The sequence below is a fragment of the Ahaetulla prasina genome, chromosome 8, assembly GCF_028640845.1.
Source record: "Ahaetulla prasina isolate Xishuangbanna chromosome 8, ASM2864084v1, whole genome shotgun sequence".
Taxonomy (NCBI): domain Eukaryota; kingdom Metazoa; phylum Chordata; class Lepidosauria; order Squamata; family Colubridae; genus Ahaetulla; species Ahaetulla prasina.
This window is the reverse complement of record NC_080546.1, coordinates 53,672,517-53,698,014: the sequence shown is the minus strand read 5'-3', so window position 1 is coordinate 53,698,014 and position 25,498 is coordinate 53,672,517. Positions and strand designations below refer to the sequence as shown.

General features: G+C 35.3%; 1 protein-coding gene across 1 annotated transcript in view; it reads left to right on the top strand.

Annotated features, from left to right (window-relative positions):
* TENM3 (teneurin transmembrane protein 3) overlaps window positions 1-25,498 on the top strand; it is a 502,165-nt gene that overhangs the window by 101,540 nt on the left and 375,127 nt on the right. The window contains exon 2 of the mRNA XM_058192837.1: window positions 22,329-22,628. Within this exon, the coding sequence (XP_058048820.1) occupies window positions 22,397-22,628 (232 nt within the window). The 5' untranslated portion in view covers window positions 22,329-22,396. The remainder of the gene's footprint in view (window positions 1-22,328; window positions 22,629-25,498) is intronic.

Below are 25,498 nucleotides of genomic sequence, written 5' to 3'. Positions count from 1 at the left end.
GTTGTTAAGCAGGTTATCAAGTGACTGTCCAATTTACGATCTTTTTGCATCTTTTTGTATCTTTCATTTAGGGAATGACATGGCAGTTAATTGAATATTAAGATTATTAATTGAATCCATTTTATTCAATGGACTTTTTTGCTGGAAACCAGATATAAACACTTGTAACTGGCAAAAGCTGTCAAAAATTGAAGTCATGTAATGTAAATGACTACAAATATAAGCCAGTTATCAAGCACCCAAAATGTGATCATGGGACTATGGGTATATGTGTGTGCAGTCATCAGAACCCTGAAACTGGGTTGTAAATACATTTTTGGGAATTCCTCGTAATTTGACCAGGAGGACAAACTGTATATCCTTTTTCTTAAGGTCCTCCTGACCTCCAATCCTCCTACATTGCTTTTTATAGCTTCAACATTACAAAAACCTGTATCAGATTCTAAAATGGAACCAATTTCCCTTTCTGCTCTAGATGTTATCTTATTTGCAGTGGCAGCATGGGAAATGCCAAGTTGGTATTTGCAAAGTGATGTTTTATGTAGTAATTCAGTCATTCAGAATGGAGAGAACAATGTAGTAACTTCAGAACAGGTGCTTTAGCCTCATCCTTGCACATGCTAACTAAAAGGATCAAGCATAGTAACATTGTGGCAGTTGTCTTGCGCCCTTATTCATACACACCCCTTACAATTGATGTACATATTTTTTTCTCAGTGTATATAGTCTTATTGGTTTTAAATATTTGACAGATTTTAAAGGAAGCTGGTACTGGGGTTTATAATCATTGAAGTCTTTCATCTGTCTATTCCTTTATTTTCTGTACAATACACTAAATTGACTAACTGCTGTTAAGAAGCTGTTAAAACATTCACATCCAACACTAGGAGTATCATACAATCAAACTGGTGTCAAGTTAGAAATTTTAGTGGCTAAGAATATGGAAGAGACTGACCTTGTTCTCTGCATGTTAGCTTTACACTGAATGAAACAGATGGCATTTTGAATTATTCACATCAGTGAAAGCTTAGCACTGGTGACAGCAATAGAACATGCAGACATGTTTTTATATCTTTTTTGTCCAAATGTCTGACCTGCTAACACTAGAAAGATTTTCTTAAATTTGTTCATTCTTATGAGATATTCCCACTTTTTTTGCATAATATTTCAGTTGGTCCAAAAGAGTCAATTAAGATTAAGCATTTTTCCATTATTCCCTAGGACACGCCATAATGATTTATAATATAATGGGTGATACTACAAAGAAATCAATTCAGAATTTTAGACGGTGAAAGATTTTACTATATTCTGATTAAATTTGTTTTCTAGCTGGACCATAGTTCTGTATTTCTTGCTTCATTTTATTATGATGCAAGTATAGCATATTGTTTAGTTTTTCTACAAAACAAAGTAAACTGAAAATGATAGCAGGTTAGAGTAAAAATTTCTAAAAGTTGAGGAGTCGATCTTTAGATTATGTTCTGACTCCTGTTTTGCTTGATATAAGGCCCTTCTTAACTGGTGACTGATAAATGTCTAATTTGATAAAAGATATGGATGGTCTACAACTCCTTTGAATTATTTTATATTTTATTACAATATTTTCTATTATGGTTCACACAGTCAGCCAGATGCACAGTCACACAGTCAGCCAGATGTTTAAACATGTTACATAATATTGAATGCATCTTTTTGGCGAATGTTACAAGATTTTTGTGTGTGACTGTGACCTGTTGAGAAGTTGTATTTTCCATATTTTTACACTTATCTTTGCATTACTGGTTACTGGTTAGAACTGAGTTCCTGTCTGGGCTTAATTTGAGTTATATCTCATCTACGTGAAATCCTGACAAGTAATTGTTTTAAACTAATGATGCTAAATTGTGGTACAAATTATGTTGTGAACAGCAACAATAACATCAGGCAGAAAGCCATTAGTTGTATCTTTAAGAAAGCTTGCAGTCTCCAATCTACTTTGTAAAATTTAATCTGTGTCTCCTTGAATACAAAATGTATCAGGCCTACAAAAAAGCCACATTTATTATAAAATTGAACTTCCTATGAAGAGATTATGGCAATATTCAACCTTTTTAGTTAACAAAAAAGAGAAAAGGAGGGAGGAAAGAGAGAGAGAGAGAGAGAGAGAGAGAGAGAGAGAATGAATTCAAGTAATAAATCCTATTTAAAAGAGAATAGAGATTTCTAAGGACTGGTTCCAAAACTCATAGCCACTGTTATAACCATTTCAGATGTTACAGTACTAGCAATGGTAATAATTTCATATATCATTGTTTTATATAAGGTTTATTTTTAGATAAAATTTACTTTTTACATATTTTATTCCATAATAGACATACATTGTCAATAATTTTTGTAGATCAACTGTTCTGGTAAATGAGAACAATAATCTAGCTTTAACTGAAGTCTTAATATAATGCCAAATAAGTCTGAATTGAATTTATGTTTATTTGATATTCTGACTTCAGAAGCCAGCATGGGAGAAACAGTAATTAAAAAATAGCCTAATATGGCTTTGTAAATGAGAGTCAATATTTGAAAAAAAGGGTTAAAGACCTGTCATAATTGCCCACCTAAAGGAGTTTGGCAACCTCTTTTCTCTATACATATTGTGCTTTCATTCTGATTAAAACCTGTTACTCAGGTTTTTCTATGGGAGTGAGTTGCTGTCTACAACCATGTATGGTGTGCTTTTTTCTAAGCACACCATACATGTGTGATAGCCTATATCACACATGTATCTTTTTATATAGGCTATAAAATAGCCTATATAGAAATATACATGAGAACATGCATGTATATAGAAAGATACATGCATACCCTTTATTCATTTTTCATATAGAGTTGTTCCAGCTTTTTAATCAGATATTTACAACCCCCTCCCCAATTCTTAGTGTATTTTTACCCAAAAAAATTGATTGTCATGTTATATTTTTTTACTTTTTGGCTTTTATAAGCATGAGTAGAAATTATATTGATCTTAATCCCCACCTTAAATCCAAAGGGAGTTCATTGTTAAATTAGATTAAGTTTGGCACTATAAAGTCAAGGTAATGATTGGGGCAGTTGGAGCAGATTACTAGAATTTTTCTTCTAAAAATGCTATTTTACTGTTGAAGATATACAAGGATGAACTAGCCATTAAATTTACTATCTGCTATCATGCAGCTTTGTGACAAGTACTTCATTTTTTTATAATTACATCAAAAAGAATTTATCTTTGCCAATTCATCCTGCCTGCATAAGTTCTTCTGAAGGACTCTTGACAGTATAACAATAAGTAGATCAGAGCTGGAATCCTCTTCACTTTGACTTGTATGCAGTTTGGTAATTCATGTGTTAGTGGATTACAGACAGTAGCAATTATTCAAGTTTATCTACAACTTAAGTTGTTTTGTCTTTCCTATTCAGTGTGTTTATTAATTAATATTCATAAACCACAAGCCCATTCTGGTAGGGAAAGTGTATGATCCTGGGAGGAATAAGTGAAGAATGCTAGGAGTGTATGCCAAGAGTATATGAATTCTAGAAGGTTCATCCAAGGTTTGAAGGCCATCCCCGTACTCAGCTAAATCAAGGAGGCACCAATATTGAATGGCAGAAATATAGCAGAATGCTGGAGGGAGAAGATCACTTTAGTGACAACAGCAAAGTATTTAGATTTTCTTTTGAATAGTCATTAAGTGAATGCCATGGGCATTTTTTGCCAAAAACTGAAAGTATGCACCAGCAACCAGCAAAAATTAGCAAATTGCTCTCATGTGAGTGTGGGGCTCTGCAAATAGCTGCAATGGTGAACTGTTGTCAAGCATCCAAAATACAATCATATGACTTCAGGGTATGTGTGCAACCATTGTAACTCTGAAAATGGACTGTAAGTATCTCCAGGAAGGCCTATAATATCTTTAAATAGTTGTTACAAGACCCGTCATAACTGAAATTTTGTACTGTAGAGATATGGAAATACAAGATAATTTAGAAGACATTCCCTATTTACAAGAACTTCTGGTATTAGAAAATAGAAATTAGATCACGACACTGGTCATTACCAAGTCAGAAAGCTACAGCAGTTGATGGAATATATGCAAAAGTATGGCAAGGAACAGAAGCAGAATAATTAAAGGATCTAACCAAGGTATGCCAAAGAAATCTGGTCAAAACACAGTAAAAAAGGTCAATCTATCTTCCAATACCAAGAAAGGAGATTTAATAATATACTGTTAACTATGATTTATTTATTTATTTATTTATTTATTTATTTATTTATTTATTTATTTATTAGATTTCTAGACTGCCCTTCTCCCGAAGGACTCAGGGCGGTGTACAGCCTTAATTAAAATACATAGATACACAATACAAATCCCAAATTTAAAATACATTTAAAATAAAATATTTAACCGGCCAATTTAAAACTAAAATGGTCAAAGACCGATATAAAACCCTAAAATATAAAATTATAAATAGATTAATACAATTAAAATTCAATTAAAATTAAGTTAGACTAAAATATTAAATTTAAATAATATTTAGGCTAGTCCCGCCCGATTGAATAGCAGAGTCTTCAGTTCCCACTTGAAGGTACGGAGATCGGGAAGTTGGCGTAACCCTGGAGGTAAGTCATTCCATAGGGTCGGTGCTGCCACAGAGAAGGCTCTGATAACCTTAAATTTTCCAGGAAAATAATGCTTGTGAAAATTCAGTGGAGGTTAGGGCTTTACATGGGAAGGAAGATGTCAGTTATTCATTTGACGTTGGACAAGTCTAAAGAACATGAGACTTCACTGCTAATACTTGTCATAGAATACTTTGGGCCAGTCACTCTTTTTCTGCCCAACCTATCTCACAGGGTTATTGTTGTGGGGAAAATAGGAGCATGAAATAGTATTCTGTATGTTTACGGTCTTGACTTACTTATAAAATAATAAAGCTGAGATAAAAATCTAATAAACAATAAACAATACAAAAAGATGTCAGTAGGTGCTTCATTGATTATAGAAAAAACTTTACTTGGTAGTCATTTTAGATTGTTAAAAACATGGCAATACAAAATATCTCATTGTTATCACACCAAGCCCATTATACGCAGTGAAAGAAGTCACAGTATAGACAGCACATGGCAACATATTGTAGATTGACTCCATGTTGGCAGAGAAGTGAGGAAAGGCTATATATTATTGCCTTATTTACTCAGCTAATAGACAGAATATATATATATATTGAGGGAAAGTGGACTGGAAGAAAGTGAGCATGATTTTAAAATTGGAGAAAGAAATATCAATAATCTGTGCTATGCTGATGGTACTTCTCTGATAGCAAAATCTGCAAATGCAAATAATGAAAGTCAGTGAGCACAATGAAAATATGGGACCATGATTAAAAACAAATTAATGACAGCAGGTTCAGCAATCAGACTTACAATAATCAGTCAATCCATTTAGGCATATCAGTCTGTTTTAATAGTATTTCATTACAACGTAAGTAATTAATTACAACCTAATATGTAAAAAATATAGAGGAAATACGCTTCTACTTCTATGTTGATTAAATAAGTAAAAATCACATTTCATTTCCCTATTAATAAAAAAGTACCATTGAATAAATGCCTTACATTGCATTTCAAACTATTATCAAATGTTTGACAAATGATGATTTCTAAATGTGCTCCTGAATGTTCCTTTTTTTTTTTTTTTTGCCATAGTAATATGTCTTTTATTTGCTCCTCTATAAGTGTCTCAAGTTTGGAGCCACCCAGAATATAAAATGAGTGACTATATAAATATTTTAGGTAAATCAATCAGTTGTATTGTTAATTAGTTGTCAGTTTCATAAAAAGTTATGATTACTAGCTCATTTTCAAATCTGTAACTTTGTCAAAAAACAAAATTAAAAAGAGGGAGTAGGGAGTACATATAATTGACATGAATTAGTATAATTGTCTTTATAGATGGTTTCTTGCTTGTATGTTTAACTTTTCAGCAACTATATTTTATGAAATGACATATTTTAATACAACTATTTTAAAGAAATATAAAAATATATTTGGATATAGATTCAGAAGTAAACCTAATAGCGTTCAGGCTTACATAATTAATTTAGATTCAGTAATATTTATCTTTTAGGAAAACAAATTATGTATTTTATACTTAATTGATTCTGAAATCTAAGGGTAGCTGAGGTCTTCTGGAAATTTTCTTAGAATGGACTACCACAGGGCATTTTTAGATTAAGAACACCACCATTAAGTATACTTCATATTTGTGTATAATAGGATAGGCTTCTGATATTGACTAATGGTAATATATTAAGAGTCATCAGTTTAGCAAAAAGACGCTACAGATTGCCTTATGCACTTATTCAGAAAATGATTTCTTGAGTCACTTGATTTGTGACATATATCACTTTAAGTCAATGAAGTGAAAATTCTATCATTTTTTCATGTGTTTTAAATTTTTCTGAGTGTTTACTTGTAATAGGTTTTATGGATGATTAGTTATATGAATTGTTTCAGGAGGGGTTCCCCTCCTAGTGGGACCATTTATTACATTTTTTATAAACTTCAATTTACATTTAAACATTTCATGATAAAGCACTGGTACTACTTTCTTTTTCTTTCTTTAAATTATTTGTGATAACATATAAACATTGCAGGAATAATCTTTTTCTTAAAAACAAATTAGTCTAGTTGGCTCTGATTAATTACCATTCCATAAATAAGCTTAAGAGACTGAAATCATATTTTAGCTTCAAAATAAGAATAGAATTGTTTGTTTTTTGGATTCTGTTTAATTGCTCTTTTCTAAAAAGTTGAAATGGTCATTTTATCTCATTTTATTAATTAATGCCCTTACTAGGGTGCAGGAATATTCTACATAAGGTATGTCCAACCTATGACCTACAGGCCACAAGTGGCCCTGGACAGCAAGTTATGTGGCTCCACAAGATTGTAAACTTTTTGATGATATTTATACGTATATATTAATGATGATATATATTTTATAAGTAACCCAAGACAATTCAGTGCAGTCCATTACATGATGGAACCAAAGTGTTATATGAACCACAAATTCCTCAATATTTTTATAACTTGTGTGAGAAGTAAATGGAATGCTTATTAAATTAACAGATGACACTAAATTGAGTGACGTAGTTAATGCATGGCAAAATGCTATTTATACGTTATTTTTTAAATGTTGGAAATGATAGAATGAACTTTAATAGGTACAGGTGCAATATTTTTCAGTTACAAACACAGCTAAAAGACCCAGAAAGAACGCACTTCAGAAGAACAGACACAAAAGAACGAGATGAAGTTTGCAAAAATGCACATTGACAAACCATGGTCTTTATGAGAGAATATGCTTTGAACAGATAAAACAAATATAGAGGTTTTTAATAAGCCATATCCGGTGGTGAAATCTGAACCAGTTCACTACCAGTTTTCTGACTGCGCATGCGCGCTGCGCGCATTCTCAGTGCACACCACACACCAAATGCAAGGTGTGCACACGTACAGTGCACGCCAAAAGGAGACAGAGTAAGAAGAACAGCGCATGGGGGGTGATCAGCTGTGGCGCACAATCTTTTTTTTTACTTTTAAAAGCATTTTTTTTACAACCTAATCGGCCAAATAGGTTGTAAAAAATGCTTTTAAAAGTAAAAAAAAAAGGCTCTGACAATCGTGCGGCTCAGCTATGATCGTCAGAGCCTTTTTTTTACTTTTTAAAAGAAGCGGCAAGCGGGCGACCAGGTGATTGGGTGTGCATGTGCGAGGGGCCAGGGATTTTTGCTACCGGTTCTCTGAACCACCGATCGCCATCGCTATCGGATCAGCCGATCCGGTCTGAACCAGGAGTATTTCACCCCTGGTCATATCCCTCTAGACCCATAGAATATGCTTTTAAAGAAAAGAACACCCTCCCTATTGGAAACATGGAAGACACCCCAAAATAGTATAAGATTGCTTGGCTGCCTCCAATATATAATGCTGCCTCAACACTTTGAATGTTTACAGAGTATAATGAAATCAGAAGATTATTAAGGCATTCCAGAGTGAAACATAAAATCCAGTATTAGAAAGTTCTGTTTTAGTTATTTGTTATAGCTCCTCCACCAGGATAATGACCCAAATCAGATTATATAATGCTGGTTGGCACCTATAAAACTCTACGTGGTGGGTGGGTCTGGTTATTTGAGGTAGTGACTATCCTCCATATTATCTGCTTGGCCAATTCATCTAGCAGGCTTGGTGCCCTCTGGATTTAATTAATTAAACAATGTCATCTGACAAGATCCTGGAAGTGTGCCTTCTTGATAGCAATGCCTTCCCAGCTCGAATGGATCTCACACTACCTGCTATTTCAAAGAGCCTTAAATGCTGGGCTTTTCACCCAGATAGGATAAATGACCCCCTTTCTTCTTTTTTATTCCCCTCAGGATTTCTTTTCTTTTGTTCTGTTTTGTGCTGTTTTGTTTTGAGGATTTTTTTTTTGGTATTGATTTCTGTTCTTAAATGTAATTTACAATTGTAAACTGCCCAATCACTGGGAATAAGATGGTATATAAATTATGTTTCATCACCCAGTCAGCCAACTGTTTAGACTAACCATAATTTATTAAACTTCTATGCTACCTGCTGCTGCTGCTGCTACTACTACTATTGTTATTATTGTTATTGATTTAATCTTCAATTTGATTCACAGTCTGGGACTGGTAAAAATAAGTTTAAGTCCTAACTGAGGACCTAAGAGCTGTTAAAGTAGCATCTGAGTATTATAGGCTGTTCCAAGTAGTGTGGTTTTTTGCAAAGTAAGACTATTTAGGTCTAATGAGTTCAACGTTTCCAGATATCTAGATGGTACAGCCATTTATTTCTTCCTCCATAGTCGCTCAACTTCAATTTGCAAATCACGATATTTCATTATTTTTTAAAACTTTCTCTTCAATTCGTGCATCACCTGCACGATTGCAATACCTGGTATTGCAATATTAATGAATCAGACTTTTTTCTTTTCCACAATAGTAATGTCAAGCGTGTTGTGGGCCAGATGTCTCCCTGCTTGGATTCAAAAGTCCCACAAGTTCTTGACCTGTTCATTTTCAAGAGCTTTGTCAACTTGGTGTTTCCAGTAATTTTTGCTGCATTCAAACCCAAACTTCTGGCAAGGCTTCCAGTGTGTTAATTTTGGCAACTTGATTTCGATGTTGTACATAATCAGTCTGTGAAATTTTGCTGCAGCCACTGGCAAAATCATCCACTGATGATTATTTTTATTTTTATTATTATATTATATTTTATTATTTTTTTATTTTACTATACTTTATTATATTACTGTTATTATTGTTTGTCACACAATCAATTAGATATTTAGACTGGATTTGGCATTATTATTCATCTGTTGAGTCTTCTCAAGGTCTTGGGATAAGCAGGATGTAAATTGTTCCAAGTAAAGCTGTCTTTTGCAATTGACTGATGGTGATTTTGTTAATGTAATGCTGATGGTATTCAACTGATGCTGCTGATGTTTTCAAATTGCACCCAATGCACCTATTGCAATTGATACTATCTAGGTTTGCCTTCTATTGCCACCTTTGTTCACATTTTTTTTGCAGATATTTGTGTTTTATGGTTTTTTCCAGTTCTTTTTCTTCTATTCTGCAGTCCCCAGATACTGCAGTGTCCATTATCCCTACTTTTTGATCTTTCTTCTTGACAGTTCTTAAGTCTGGGATGTTATATGACAGATACCACATATTGTTTGAGTTCTAAAATCCCAGAGCACTTTGGTTTCTTCGTTTTCCATTTTGTGGTCCTGCTAGTTCTTGCTTGCAGGCAAATCGTATTTCTTGCAGATATTCCAATGCATCATTGTTGTTACTTTGTCATGTCATTGTTTGCAGTCAGTCTGTTCAATCTTCTTGATGCAGCTAACTAGGTGGTACGTTATTTCTTTAACTTCTTTGCAGAGACAGAATTTGCTCTCTGTTGCTATCATCTCCTTTCTTCAATTTAGTCTGGCTGCCAATTGACTCATTGTTTAAGTGGGGTCTTGTCTCCACCCCTCAGTGTGACTGTGGTGTTCCTTGACTAAATATCCATCACATTGTGTCCAAATGTCCATTAAGAGCTTACACTGGCCCAGTGTCTGATTTTTTCAACATAGACCACCCTGTCCTTGAATGGCTGGGTGGATTGGACATTAACATTTGAACTACTATAAGCCCATGTATTTGCCATCTGCTAAATAAATAAAATCTCATTTCTGGCTTTGTATCTATTGGTTCTTAAGGCTTGATGTTGTGCAGCCAAAATTAACCCTTCTGTCTTGTTTTAAAGTTTTTCTGCTCTTGCAAGGTCTTCTGGTTATCTACTACTTTGTGTGTGTGTGTGTGTGTGTGTGTGTGTGTGTGTGTTTGTATGTTTACTAGTCAAGTAATACCTTGTCTTGCCATGTCTCTTTTCTAGTCTTCATTTGATTTTTCTTGTAGGTCAGTTTGGTATCTCCAGTAGTCAGTAAGCCTTCTTGATATACCATCTTAAGTGTACAGTACGTTCTTCAGTGTCCTTCAGATATTCTTCCAATGCCCTGTTTCTTCTTCAGTTGTGTGGTGTATCCATCTCCACCTATTTTCCGTGGTAAATAGCCTGTCAACGTCATTGCCTAGTTGAAGAGCATGATTGTTATTATTCATTGTTATTATTTTTCTAGTCTTTCTACTCAGGGCGTTTAGTTCTGCCTGAGTCCAGTCTACTATTACAGCAGTGTATCTAATGACTGGAATTACACAGGTATTAGTTGGCTTGATAATATTTCCTCTCCTGAATTTTGACTTTAAGGTCTTCTTCACTCTGGTGATGTACTCATTTTAAACTCCTTCTTGACTTTGATGTGTTTGATATTGTTAGCTTGAAGGATGCCCAGGTATTTTTAGTGATCGTCCTCAGACTCTTGATGTTACTTTCATAGGGCATCTTGAGTCTTTCAGTTTTCACAATTTCTCTGCTATTGATGGTGAGGGTGACATATTTGACCAGTCCAACTCCATTGCAATATCTTGGCTGTATATACAGTATGAACAGCGTTGAGCAATGATTGCTTTTCAAATGGTGGTTTTCCATGCAATTTGATCCATAGTAAATAACTGAGTGTGTATTTGATGGTATAACTGAGCTTTTCTACCTCTTTTTACCAATAATATAGTTATTTTTTTTTCTATTTGATCCATTTGGTGATGTCCATGTTTATGGGTGTAATTTTGATTGTTTAATGGCAATATTAGGAATGAAGAAATAATTGGAATTTGCTAAGTCATATTTCTACTACATGTTGGTTTCCTAAACCATACAATCCAACTATATTTTCCTCCTTAATTGCAACTGTGGCATTCCTGTCTCTAATCATACTAGGCTTTCAAGTTATGTCAATTTCAGATTGAATTTGATGAAATTCTCATCTACCTTCTCTTCACATGCATCAATGGGTTGGAACTTAACTTGAATATTATTACATTCATGAGCTGACCATGAAGTGTAACTGTTATTGTATTCAATTGTTGATTGCATTGAAGCCATTGCCTTCTCCCACATATAGTAGTCTTTGCTTAGCAAACACTTTTATTTATTTATTTAGCAAACACTTTTATTTATTTATTTATCATACGTGGACTGGCAATATAAATTAACATTTTAACTAGATTAGTAGAACCCAATAAAATATAAATGTTAAAAAGATCTATATTCAAATATCAATGTCTAGACCATTTAACTATTGAAGTGCAGCATCATTTATATTATACAAATCAGATATTGGACCGATAAATGTCCTCAGCTTACAATATGATCTACAGTTTGATGTGGGATCCCCTGCAGGCACACTGAGGATATTATGCCCCATTTATAGAGAGTCATGGCAGATACCATATGAAGAGCAAACTTTATTCAGAATTGTCCATTGCTGACACGGTGGTTCAAGCCTGGCAGCTTTTTTGTGGGGCCATTTATATGTCTTCCTATATCTGGGCATTCATCAACCCATTTGTCTTTTCAGTGGGAATTGATGTTAAAGCTTATTTATTTTATTTGTTTGTCAAACATGTACAAGATAACAAGTATAGGTATGAACATAAACATGAACAAAGGAAGTAAATACAGAAAAATGTGGGCACTAAGACAGGGATGATAGGCATGCTGGTGCACTTATGCATGCCCCCTTTATGGACCTCTTAAGAATAGGGTGAGGTCCACGATAGACAGTTTGAGATTGAAGCTGTGAGGGTTTGAGGCTGTAACAAAGGAGTTGGGTAGAGCATTCCAGGCATTGACCACTCTGTTGCTGAAGTTGTATTTTCTGCAATCGAGTTTGAGGCGGTTTACTTTGAGTTTGTATCGATCGTTTGCCAGTGTATTATTGTGGTTGAAGATGAAGAAGTTGTTGACAGGCAAGACATTGTAGCAGAGAATTTTGTGTAGTATGCTTAGATCAGATTGCAGGCAGCACAATTCCAGATTGTCCAAGCCCAAAATTTCAAGCTTGGAGGCATAGGGAATTCCATTGTGAGTAGAGGTATGGCGTACTCTTCTTGAGAAATACCCCTGAACCACCTCAATCGTGTTAATGTTCGATATACAGTGGGGGTTCCAGGTAGGCAAGCTGTATTCAAGAATTGGTCTGGCAAAGGTTTTGTATGCCCTAGTTAGCAATACAAGTTACCAGAGAAGAAGCCTCACAAAATTAGGTTAACAACTCTTAATGCCTTTTTGGCAATACTGTTACAGTGAGCTCTGGGGCTTAGATCTTTTGAAATGAGTATTTCTAGGTCCTTGATATAGGGACACGGTGGCTCAGGGGCTAGGACGTTGAGCTGTCGATCGAAAGGTTGGCAGCTCGACAGTTCTAATCCTAGTGCTGCCATGTAACGGGGTGAGCTCCCGTTACTTGTCTCAGTTTCTGCTAACCTAGCAGTTTCGAAAGCACGTAAAAATTCAAGTAGAAAAAATAGGGACCACTTTTGGTGGGAAGGTAACAGTGTTCCATGCGCCTTTGGCATTGAGTCATGCCGGCCACATGACCACGGAGACGTCTTTGGACAGCGCTGGCTCTTCGGCTTTGAAACGGAGATGAGCACCGCCCCCTAGAGTCAGCAACGACTAGCACATATGTGCGAGGGGAACCTTTACCTTTACCATTAGGTCCTTGAGAGAGTGAGGTTCATCTATTGGGTGGATTGTTTCCACCCAACTTGTATTTGGTGTTCTGATTTTTATTGCCAAAGTGTAGGACAGAGCATTTATTAATTGAAATTTTGAGTTGCCAATTATGCAACCATTCAGACACATAGTCAAGGTTGCTTTGTAGGGCAGCAGCATTGTCAGTGGTGTTAAATAATTTTGTCATCAGCGAAGAGAATGCAGTTGCTTTTAAAATGATTGCATAGGTTGTTGATATAAAGCAGAAAGAGTGTGGGTCCTAAAACACTGCCTTGGGGGACACTGCTGTTAACTGGTGCCAGATTTGATAGGGTCCTCCCTACTTTGAATATTCGTTGCCTGTTTGTTGTTGGGCAAATGTGCAAGTGCCAGTGGGGGCTACCTGGATTTGAGTCTTCCTGCTAATAAATGAGGAAGGTTGCTATGCACCAGTAGGAGTGAGTTGTTCATAACTTTTGCCTTCTTCAGTGCTATGTGGTCAGAACAGGAAGCCAGCAAGTTGGACTTACTAGAATTACTTAGCAAACATAATTAGGATTGTTAACCTTTGTTGCTAAGCATTGCAGTTGCTAAGCAGAAAAAATGATATGACCAGAGTAGACTTTTGACATCACTTCCCATTTGATTGTTATATCACATGATTACAGTTTACAATTTTGGCTGCTGCTGTCAAGCCATTTTTTTCCAGGTTTGGCTTCTTGTGGCAGAGTGGGAGCAAACGGGCTGATCTCAGGAATCCCCAAGGAATCCTTCATTGACTGGCCAGGAAAATGTTAGTTGACCAATTAGGAATTCTTTCTGGTTAAGTAAACAGCCCCAGAGAAATCTGCATCTCCTTTTAAAATGAATCTGCCAAAGGGCCCTGTTGAACACCTTTCCAGCCCTGCGCATTTGGCGGAGCCGGAGGTACAGGACTAATACCTGGATGTCAGCAGAGCAGCTGGTCCTCACAGCAAGCATGCCAGGAAGAAGTGGAGGTAGTGGGCTTTCTCTCGCAGATGCACTATGCCTTCGGCCTGGAACCCCGCACAGGCTACCTGGGCATGCCACGTTTCCTCCATGAGAAGCTTCAAACCTAAAGCAAGACAAGGCCTGCTGCAATTCACTTGTCCTAATCGTGAGTTTTCCTGCACTGAATTTCTCGTAGTGAGTTGTCCTGTAGTGAGTTAGCTGTGGCGAATTGAATAGAGTAAGATGGACAGGGCAAGTTGTCCCATTCCAATTCATACCATGTCTGACAAATGGAAAGCAAATATTAAACTGCATTATGTTTTTTAAGCAAAAAGCTTAAAATAATAGTTTATATATCTGATAGAAAAAAGAACATGGGAGATATAAATTTAATGCTAGAACTGCCTATGGGTTATTTGAGGTGGCAAATTTTATTTCCCCAACTGTTTCTGTGTGACTTACTCCCTAGAACTGAAATTTAAATATGCTCCTGCAGCAAAGAGACATCTACCTTACACAGAATATAAAAGAACATATGATGTATTTATCTTTATATACAGTTCTAGATATATGTGCTTGAAGAATTCAAATAAATATGTAAGAAATCTTGTTTGTTTAGCACAAGGAAGATTATATTTCCTATGTTTGCTCTATCGTGAAAACTGAAACTGGCCTCACAAGTGAAAACTTTCACAAATGAACAAGTGAAAAATATAAAAAATATAAAAAATATAATATATATATATATAATATAAAAATATATATTTATATATATATTACAATAATATAAAAAATATAAAAATATATAATATTAAAAATATTAAAAAATATTAAAAAAATATAAAAAATATAAAAAATATTTTAAAAAAGTGAAAAATATACAAATAGGATGAAACTATTGCCTTACACAATGTAAGCCGCCTTGAGTCTTCGGAGAAGGGCGGGATATAAATGTAAATTAAAAAAAAACTTTCATGTGTAGAAGGATTTTTTAATTACTTTAAACTATTTCAAATTGTTATGTGGACATAATATTAAGGGCTTGCTTGTTTCAGACATGTAAATTGTATTGTAATTCCATGCATTACCTATACTAAAGAAATAAACTAAATATACTAAAGTAAATTAAATGTGTATATTCATAAATAGGTTTATATTTTATGGATTAAAAGTAACCCAATTCATTATTAAAATTCATTAAAATTACTACTATTTTATACAGCCCCTTATTTCATCCCAGTATATTCATAGTACAGACTCAATATTTTCAGTATCTAAGGATTGCCTCTCCCCTCTAACTTAAGAAAGTGAAAACTCTTGAAAGGGAGTATTTCAAAAGGAACCTTTTATTAAGGAGAAGTGACAGCAATGGATTCAAAGCAACGTCTGAATACCCTTAGGCAAGACAAGTAGGATTAAAGCAGGAAAGACCCCTTCCTTTAGCCAGAATGAAGATTTTAGCCAATACACAAGTGTGAAGATGTTTTCTTTACCAGCTGCCCTGAGAACCGGATAAGCATGGATTCCCATTGCTATCCTCCATTATCCTTTAAAGTGAAACAGCCCACATGGCCATCATAAACATTCTCCAAAGGTAAGGAGACCTCAAGGCGCTTCGGCACCAGGATATAGGTTGTAAAATATCTGTTGACACAGGCAATACTAATAAATCAAATTCAAGCCCTCCCCACTTCCCCCCCCCCAATTGAATGGCAGTATCTCTTTTAGGGATCTGACATCACAACAGAGATAAATATGTAAATGAAAATATGCTGAAATTTTACTATGGCATCAGTTTTGCTTTTAAATCAAAGACATATAATTTTCAGCGAATTATTTTGCCATGAGTAGGGACTAGAGATTAAAAAACTGTAACTTCTATTCTCCAAATTGGATTATATTTTTCATTAGTTTATTCTGTTAAAACATGCTTTGATTTTTTACAGAAGAAAAAAACTTACTTTTAAAAAAGTTCACAAGATGAAAATATCATGCATTAATGAGATAATTCTATCTGTCTGCCTGTCTGCCTATCTAATTAGTTTCAGGATTCTCAGTGTTAGAAAGTCAAGAGAACATTGTACTCTTGTATTCTTGAATCTGCTTTCCTTCTGACTTTTAAGTTTCAAAATTAAATACTGGTTTAAATTTAGGAGAAATGCATGCTTTGTAGTTTTGTTATATATTTTTGTAGTTTCTACTTCATATGATGAAAAAAGTATTTTTTCTGATCTGCTTGTATTTCTAAATCTATATTAGACGGTTTTTCACATGGGAAAACATTGTCTTCTTTTTCAACTTCTGCTAGAAGTCTGTGAATAATATCTGGGTAATTCGGTGATGGAAATTTCAAGTTTCACATTGAGATAGTGACAATTTTCCCAAGTTTTGGTCTTGCCATTTTGAGGGCCCTCCCAGGTCATACAGAATGCTATCAAGACTTATGAAGAAGCAAAGCATCTATAACAAATTTTCAGTATTTCAAGAAGTGGCACTTCATTTGCAATATTTTCACAATTGTCTATAGCATAGTACAGTGATGGCTAACCTTTTTGCCAGTGCATCCCAAAAGCAGGGGTAGTGCAGGAGATCACACGTTCACATGCCCACACCCATAATTCAATGCTCCCGTGCCCCACCCCCCATGCATGCACATGCGAGCCCCTGTGCTCCCCTATGCATGCATGCACGACCTCACCTGCACCCCATTTTAGGCCTAGCAGGCCTTCCTGAAGCCTCTGGAGGCCGGAAACGTCCCATTTCCAGTCTTCTGTTAGGCCCGTTTTTCGCCCTCCCAAGGCTCCAGAGGCTTTCTTGGAGCCTGAGGAAGGCAAAAATGGCCTCCCCTCCAGAGGTCCTCTGGAGAATGGAAATGGCCCATTTCCTGACTTCCAGTGGACCCAGAAGGCCCGTTTTTTACCCTCCCTTGGCTCCAGAAGCTTTTCTGGAGCCTGGGGAGGGCAAAAACGGCCTCCCAGAGCCTCCAGGTGAGCCCTATACTTACCTGGCAGCCAAAATGGGCCATGTGGAGACTCCTGGGAGGGGAGGGATGGCATGGGCAGGGCCAGGCAAAAATCAGCTGGCCGGCACATGCATGTGCGCTGGAGCTGAGCGAGGGCAACGACTTGCGTGCCATAGATTCACCATCACAGGCATAGTATATGTGCTATGTACATTGTACATAGTACATAATTGAGAATTTACATTGAATTCTATATGAAAGTATAGCCTGTATAATTTGAATACTACTATAGTATTTTTTCCTATTTTCTCAAACTTTCTTACAAATGCAGGGAATATAATTCATTCTTTAATATAACAGCTACAATTATATTTCATAAATAATAACCATTTTTAGTGTTTCTTTGTGTGTTGATAGGAGAGAAAGTATAAATGCATCCTACCTTTCTCCCATTAATTATATTTGATAAAAGAATAAGAAAGGATAACAATTTAAGAAAATAAATGTGTTCAGTTTGACAGAATCATGTCAAGTATGATATTGTCTGGAAAGGTAGAATATGATGTTTTAAACACACTAGATACATGAATAAATTCTTTCACCTATTTAACTATACGTTGTCAGTGGCCTATAATAAAAGAATATTTAATGTTAATGCCTACTTCAACATACATTCTGTGTATGCTTTTTCCCATGCACATTCTCAGTCAATTGCAAGTTTCCCAGATGGACAGTGAAGACAAATTGAAACTTGTCTTTTTTATACTCCATGCACGCACAATCAGCATAGGAAATGAGCAAATGTTCCCCTTTATTTTTGTATGCAGCCTTGGCAGTAGTTAATCCCATATATGAGAGACCTGTAGAAGTACCTGTGCAGAATTTTATAGCTGTCAGAAGGGATAGAAATATCCACCTAGTTTTAACCAGATATTTCATCTCGATCTAAAAGTAGAATAAAATTTATTTATTCTGAGTTAATCAAGATTACAAATTAAATATTAAATTGTAATTCTATGATGTAGCATGTCAGATGTTTATATGCTTGCTTACTGGAATATAGTACTTCTGAAAAACATTAAAGATTTATAATATGAAAAAGTATACTCCATTGAAATTTTTGTCTTTTTCAACATATTCAACATTCCTAAATTTGATCTTCATTTCAGCAAGATAAAGAGGATATGACAGAACAAATATGCACCCTTCACATTTTGTAATCTATTGTGTAATCTAAGTAAACATAAATTAATATTTCGTACATGGAAGAAGTAAGTACATAATGTTAAACATCTCAAATTAGAAGCAGGTGCATCAGATCAGGTTCATGGTTAAGAGAAAGAACCTGTCTCACTTAAACCTCAGCATTTAGTTTGATTTGCTGTTTGTTGCTGAAGTGTGTGGTATCATTATGTCTATACTGAAAGAGCTCTTTGAGACCTACAACCCTGGAAATGGACTTTTAAAAATTGCAAAATTTGAACAGACCAATCAAACCAAGTTCAGAACACAAGATACTAAAAGACATCTCTAAGAAGTCCAGAATTTCATCACATGATCTACAGGTAGCTCAAGCCATTATTAAAGTCAAAGTGTATGAGGCTCTCATCAGAAAGAAGCTACACAAACTAGAAAATGTTTGAGTGCCAAAAGGAAATTTTGCTGTCCAGAAAGAACATCAGGGCAAGAGTAAGTCTTGCTCATGAACACCTAGACAATGTGCTTTGGACAGGTAAAATAAATATAATTTATCAATAGTACCAGAAGACTTGTTAGAAAACCAAGTCAGCATTTTATCAAAAGAACCTAATACCAATTGTAAAGCATAGTGGTGAAAATACTATGATTTCAGGCTGCTTTGCTACATCTTCTTGGGCAGCTCACCACTATAGATTTCACTAGGAATACTTCATTATATCAAAAGGTGCTTGATGATATTGTGAAATATAAGACCAGGTTTTATTTTGGGGAAACAACAGTAAATAATGACTGGGGGGGGAAATGGAGGGCTCTGGAATGGTCAGATCAAAGCACAGATCTAAATCCCATCAAGATGCTGTCAACTTTTCAATTTTTGTTCAATTACATTACATTTATATAATGCTTAATCAAAAAAAAATATTGGAGTGTCCAGATCTTAAAAAATTAGAAAAATTTTTACATGGAGTGTACTTACTTTTTCACATCCCTAATCTTCCCAGGTATTGTCTTCATCACTTTATTTGAAAATCTGAATCTGCTTTGCAAGAAATTAGCCTTTTGATTATAATACCTGGATTGTTAAAGCTATTCCAATTACTCACGTGAAATAGCTTGCAATTTTTAACTATTAATTCTTATCTCAAAGAGGTTTTAACCCTAAAAACATTGACATATGTTAAATTCATTGATTTCTGTGAGAAAGAAATCAGGAATTATCCATAATTAAACAATGAAGAATTTTCAGTTGCAGCTAAGAAAGTACTATTTAATAACAAATTTTATTTTATGAATTTTATTTTATTTTATGAATTTTTATAAAATTTTATTTTATTTTATTTTATAAAATTTTATTTTATGAATTATAAAATTTCATAAAATTTTATTAATTTTACGAATACACATCTGTAAGAGAAAGAGTGGTCACATAAGAAAGATCAGCTAAACCCAGAAGACATGCAGTGGTACGCCAGTTGCGCCCCTTTCTGGACCGGGATGCCCTATGCACGGTCACTCACGCACTCGTGACGTCTAGCCTGGATTACTGCAATGCTCTCTACATGGGGCTCCCCTTGAAGGGCATCCGGAGGCTACAGTTAGTCCAGAATGCGGCTGCGCGGGTGATAGATGGAGCCCTCGTGGCTCCGCATAACACCATCCTGCCCAGACTGCACTGGCTACCTGTGGCCTTCCGGGTGCGCTTCAAGGTTTTGGTGACCACCTTTAAAGCGCTCCATGACATTGGGCCGGGTTATTTACGGGACCGCCTACTGCTACCGAATACCTCTCACCGACCCGTGCGCTCTCATAGAGAGGGTCTCCTCAGGGTGCCGTCAGCGAGGCAATGTCGTCTGGTGACGCCCAGGGGAAGGGCCTTCTCTGTGGGGGCTCCCACCCTCTGGAACGAACTACCCCCCGGACTTCGTCAGCTTCCGGACCTTCGGACCTTCCGCCGTGGGCTTAAAACATACTTATTTAATTGTGCAGGACTGAGCTAGATTTTAAATTTATGGGTTTTAATTGGGTTTTATTTTTATATTTTAATTAACGGGCTTTTAGAATAAGTTTTTTAATTGCTTTTATATTGTATTTATGTGTTTTTAAGTGCCTGTGAACCGCCCTGAGTCCTTCGGGAGATAGGGCGGTATATAAATATGATTAAATAAATAAATAAATAAATAAATAAGTGTGTGCACAATTATTAGGCAGGTTGTATTTTGTAGGATTAATACAACTAAAGTGCACTCGGTCAATCCAAAATGTTAATAAACCTCAAACCTGAATAATTAGGAAAGTAAAAGTGAGGTTTTGGCTTTTTTAGGAGAATATCTATGTATGCCAACTATTGGGCACACAAGTTCTCAATAGGCTTTAGATCAGATGAGGAAGGGGGCTGTGTCATTATTTAAGAAGTTTAAAAGCCACACAGTGGAGTACTTTCCTATACCACTTCTTGAAGACAGTGTCTTCTAAAAACTGGCAGTAGGTTTAGGAGTTGATTTTGAGTCCATCTTCAGCCCAAAAGCTCCAACTAGCTCATTCTTAATAATACCAGCTCATACCAGTACCCCACCTCTACCTTGTTGGCATCTGAGTCGAAGTGGAGCTCGGTGCCTGTTACCGATCCATTTGGTCTGTCAAGAATCACTCTCATCTCATCAGTCCATATAACCTTTGAAAAATCTGATATTTCAGATATTTCTTGGCCCAGTCTTGCTGTTTCAATTTATGTGTCTTGTTCAGTGGTGGTTGAGTTTCAGCCTTTCTTACCTTGGCCATGTCTCTGAGCACTGAACATATTGTATTTCTGGGCACTCCAGATAGGTTGCAGTTCTGAAATATGACAGCACTCGAGGATAATGGGTTCCTAGTAGCTTCATGTTTGATTCTTCTCAAATCTTTGGCAGTCCATGTGTGTCTTTTTTTCTCAACCCATTTCTTGCAAACCTGTTGACTATTTGCAACAAAACATGTGATGGTTCTGTGATCATCCGAATATCTTAGTAATTTCAAGAGTGCTGCATCCCTCTGAAATTTTTACAATTTACAATTTTTGACTTTTCAGAGTCAGTGAAATCTCTTTTTTTGGCCCATTTTGGCTGAGGAAACGAAGCTGCTTAATAATTATGCACACCTTGATATACGGTATTGATCTCCTTAGGCCACACCCTCCCTCATTACACAAATACATATCACCTGATAAGCTTATATCCACTAAGCATTCAAGTTTATACAGCTTGGCGTTGGAAAATATGCATTAAAATGATGATATGGTCAAAATACTCACTTGCCTAATAATTGTAGGTTAACCTACACATGTAGGTTAATTCATTACAGTTTTCCTAATACTGTTTCTACAGTATTACGTTTCTACACATAAGATTTATCTAAAATATTTATTGTACCTGACTGAAAGCAAAACTATTTAAAAATTAAAGCTAAGAACTAACAAAATGGCACATAAATGTGTGTCTGTGTGTGTGTATTGATATATTGTGAGAAATAGCATATCAGCTGGGTTTCTTTGGGAAGTACAGTTTTTCTAGAATTTGAAGAAAACTCTTAATTTGCATGACCCAAAAATAGGAATAACTTTCTCTTAAACTGTAACAGTAACAAAATGTTACCTTAAAATCTTTGTTGAGCCTGAACTAAAACACATCTGGGTGGAAAGAATGAAGTTATTACCAGTTTAGAAGAAAGACTTAGACAACACAACATATTTGACATATTCTCCACATAGCCTGGAGAAAGAACTTCAACTAGAATAAGTACATAAAATATAATTGGTATTGTGTAAGGGTTTATTTATTTGAAATTTGCACAAACCTCTAGATAGCTTTAAAAGTTGGAAATTGAAAAGGAGTCCCATTTCTCCTTCATGATGGTATTTGGTTATGGAAAGAATGAATAAACTTATACACATGTGAGTTGATAGAATACATATAATATAGAATCTATTTCCAACATATGCTCTATTTAATTCTGTTCCAGGTGAATAATTGAATGTATAGAAGAATTCCAGGTGGTATTATCTGACGTGCATACAGAAGGAATGAAGCATGGATGTGAAAGAACGCAGACCTTATTGCTCCCTGACAAAGAGCAGAAGAGACAAGGAAAGGCGTTATACAAATTCTTCCACAGAAAATGAAGAATGCAGAGTGCCTACTCAGAAGTCCTATAGTTCAAGTGAAACCTTGAAAGCTTTTGATCATGATTCTTCCAGACTGCTGTATGGAAATCGGGTAAAAGATTTAGTCCCCAGGGAATCTGATGAATATACCAGACAAGGTAGGCAATTAGCATAAATCTCCTTTATGAATGTATACATTATCCTTTGTGTGGTCCATTTTCTTATGCCAGTAATATGAATGATTCACTAATGGTATATTATATTGCTACCATATTTGTCTCAAACTTTAATGTGATTATTCATGTTAATACTTATTTACTATCTGTGTGCCTTATCAGTGTAAGAAAGCTAAATATTTTGGGGAACTCTTCAGAACATACACATTGTTGTTTCTAGGTTATGATACACACATGCAGTTACCTGATCTCCAAAAACCACCTGGAAAGGGATTTGATAGTTGACAAGTTAATTGAAAAAGTGTTTTGGTTTCCATATCAAGTAGATTAATATATTGTATGATATCATATAATATTGTATCAGATAGATAGATAGTAGAAGTGGTATTCAGCAGGTTCTGACCAGTTCTGGAGAACCGGTAGTGGAAATTTTGAGTAGTTCGGAGAACCGATAAATACCACTTCTGACTAGCCCCACCCCATCTATTCTCTGCCTCCTAAGTCCCAGCTGATAGGGAAGAAATGAGAACTTAACAGTAACCTTTGCAGACAAACTCTTCATGATGCCTTTATCATGATAGAACTTCTTTGCCTAACTGGATTTCCAAAATTTGAATATCACATCTTATGACAGACTATTCATTTAAGTTGTCCCCAGAAATTTTAGGAGAAGTCCTCATCTCCATTTCATAAGCACTGTCTGGAGACATTTCCACAGATATGTGGCCAGCATAACAACACACCGCAGCAAAGAGCATATGCCAAAACATAGAACACTTATCTTCCTGCATCCTTAAATGTACTCCCTATTCATCCACTTGCATTTGCATGCTTTTGAACTGCTAGGTTGGTAGGAGCTGCGTCAAGTGATGGTAGCTCACTCCATCTTGCGGCACTTGGGTCTCAAACTGTCAAACTATAGATCTTTAACAGTCTGGATGGACCTTCTCCAGGATGATTTATCCCTAATCTGGCTTCAGATCTTCTTATGGTGTATCCATCACTGGTGCAATTGAGTCCATTCAAATTACTCCTGGTCACTTTAAAGAATATGATAATTTAAACTATCCTTATACTCTTGTTAGATTTTATTTACCTGTCCTTTCCCCTTATATCAAAATTTGATATAATTGCAGAATAACAAAGCTAAATAAAGAAGCTAAATAAAGAAGTGTGAACAATTTGACTCAGTGTGTGTTTGTTGGAAAATCCTTCCATCTTTACCAAAATTCTATACAAAGTTCCATTAATATTTCATAGCCATACTGTCATAGTCATAACGTCATGGAAATAACAAGAAATATGTGAATGATTGAATATTACATATTCTGTATATAAAAATGCATCCCTTCTGGCCCCTTTGTCCCTTTTGATTTCTTTTTAGTTTATTTATTATAATATACTGTCATACTCATCATACTTAGAAAATACAGTTGTGGGTAGCTGACTATAGTCTGGCATTTGTTCTATTTTTCTCCTGAACTGTGCATCATCACTCAGGGAAAAAAGAGTGAGGTGGAGGTGGTACTATCATATATGTGTGTATATAGAATTAAATATTTTGTTTATGTGATATGTAGGTGTTAATTTATTTTGTGAGTCCTTTACAGATAAAGTTTGTAACTGGGCTAGGAACCCAGAAACTATGAATTCTAGTTCCACCTTAGGTGCAAAATCAGCTGGGTGACCTGGGACCAGTTTCTCTTGGCCCTGAATGGGAAACCACTTGCAAAAAAAAAAACCTTGCAAAAGAAAATTGTAGGAATTAGTTCAGACAGTCACCAGGAATCAACAATGCTTTGAAGGCTCACAAACATGTATTAATTTCTTTTGTGAGTTCTTTGTCAGTTAGGTTTGCATTATGTATAGTATGCATTTGCTTTATGTAATTGCTTTCCTCCACACTTTGTTCTTCTAATTTCAGGAGTCTGCTTTCTGCAAGATGCATACTTCATAATTGTTCATAATCATCATGAATTTTTTTTCTGAACGGGTAGATGATGTAAGGCATAGCAAGGGTTGCCAAAAAGTCACAAATCCTCTCAAAATTTGAAGTATGTCATTGAACTAGGAAGGTTGGGAAAGACGGGAATGGTTCTGTGAGCAAGTTCTAGTACTATTGATACTTTTGATAAGATTGAATTGCAGATCTTGTGTAATAAACTATTAGTCTAACACTTCTCCATCTGGTTTTCTCAGAGACATTACATTTTGATGATGTAAGATTAAAGTATTGTATGTTTATGCAATTTTAAAACAAAGCCTGCCCAAATTATTGGAATATGTCAGTTAATAAGAGGAAAAAATTGACACTGTCATTTTTCAGTTGTAGTTGTCTCATTTTTTTCTCTAAGTTGACATACTTTTGCTGCATTTACTGTAGTGAATACATTTCTTCAGTTTTAGAATGCTACTCTGTGAAATTATTCAGTTATTTGTATTTAAAAAGTGACATATTGATGCACTAGGTAGAATGTACTTTGTTATATCAAATTATACTGCATTCTTTACAAAAGATGTTCTATACTGTGTGCTCAATTATTAGGCAAGGTTTATTTTGAAGGTTTAATTTTATTCTTGAACAACTACAGTACTCTTGGTCAATCCAAAATGTTAATATACTTCAAACCTGAACATTTAAGAAAGTAAAAGTGAGATTTTGACTTTCTTAGGAGAATATCTATGTGTGCACAATTATTGGGCAACTATTAATGTGCAGAATTATTATGCAACTAAATGAAAAATGAAAATTTGCCAATCTCACTCATTTATTTGCATCTGTTAAGTGAGAATAATAAATAAACAACTCAAAATGTACAAATAAACATTTCTGGCATTAAAAAAAATCAGCC